Source organism: Haplochromis burtoni, unplaced genomic scaffold (genome assembly GCF_018398535.1).
Source record: "Haplochromis burtoni strain Fernald_Lab_line unplaced genomic scaffold, NCSU_Asbu1 Contig_1737, whole genome shotgun sequence".
NCBI classification, from domain to species: Eukaryota; Metazoa; Chordata; class Actinopteri; order Cichliformes; family Cichlidae; genus Haplochromis; species Haplochromis burtoni.
In genome coordinates, this window is record NW_024584098.1 from 3,404 (window position 1) to 4,516 (window position 1,113).

Below are 1,113 nucleotides of genomic sequence, written 5' to 3' on the forward strand. Positions count from 1 at the left end.
TAATAGCCTCTGCCCTGGAACCAGCAGGCTGAAAGACATCACCTTTGCTATTCACTGATTCCCCCACCCCACCTGCACTTGAACTTGTGCCCACAAACACAAAGTATCAATCGCATCGCGCTAGTATCGATTTGATATCAATGTCAGAGTTGATATCAGTACTATTGATATTTGGATCGATCTGCACACCTCTACCCTGTTCTAGCTGGATCAGTTTAGGCATAAAGATTAAACAGACGTTTGTGTTACACACCGAAAGAAGCAGTGAGCAGCAGACATCACCCACTCTTTGTTGATGAGGGAACCGCCACAAAAATGTTTACCAAATATCTGCACGCTGACCTGCCACGGCCAGTATCCAGGTGGAGCATCTTCACCTCCTACTATCCTGCTGCTGTGTGGAGCAGTGCCACATACTGAAACAAAGATCAGCAGGATCAAACTTCAGAAGCAACGTAAATCATTGTGAGATATGGAAAACATTTTTTTCCTTGTTTGTAGTTGGATCGCTGATGAAATGAATTGTAATGTCAAAAACATAGATAATTAAATGAAGCAGTTTATAACTTTTATGAATGTTTTTGCTTTTTGTTTTACTCAGAGAAACTCTTATTTTTACCTACCATCAAGCTGAGCATTTGATTCTGGAAAGAAACACAACAGGATCAGTGATGTTCAAGAGAGGAGATCCTGAATTTATATTTGCATACAGTTATGTTACATGCAAATGTTGGTCTGACTTACCTGCAGACAGGAGGCTCACCAAAGCCAATAAATGAATCCACTTCCTTAACACCATTGTGTAACTGCACAGTTCTCGCGTGTCCCTCTTTTTATACTTGTGAGCCAGCTGTCAGTGAGTGGCAAATATATAAACCGTGTGTCACTTTTATATTTGCCCCTCCCACGTGCACACCCCACAGCCAGAATGCTGAAACATTTCCTTCTTCCTTTAATTTCTGGGACAAAGACTACAGAACTCCAGTGATTTTTTTTAATGTCCAGAGCTTAAAGACCAGAGTGCACTTTAAAAAAACAATTATGTGTTTTTTTTATGTCATTTTCCATGACAGACTTCTGCCCTTTTCACAGTTCAGTCATTCTTGCTACATT

The 1,113-nt window shown here is 40.5% G+C and overlaps 1 protein-coding gene across 1 annotated transcript in view; it reads right to left on the bottom strand.

The window, feature by feature from the left end:
* Nucleotides 1–840, bottom strand: part of LOC102309317 (polyserase-2) — a gene marked incomplete at its 3' end in the record, with an annotated part of 4,237 nt that extends 3,397 nt beyond the window's left edge. Inside the window, 3 exon segments of the mRNA XM_042217262.1 lie at nucleotides 254–416; nucleotides 624–644; nucleotides 745–840. Of these exon segments, the coding sequence (XP_042073196.1) occupies nucleotides 254–416; nucleotides 624–644; nucleotides 745–799 (239 nt within the window).
* Nucleotides 841–1,113: the final 273 nt, after the last annotated feature.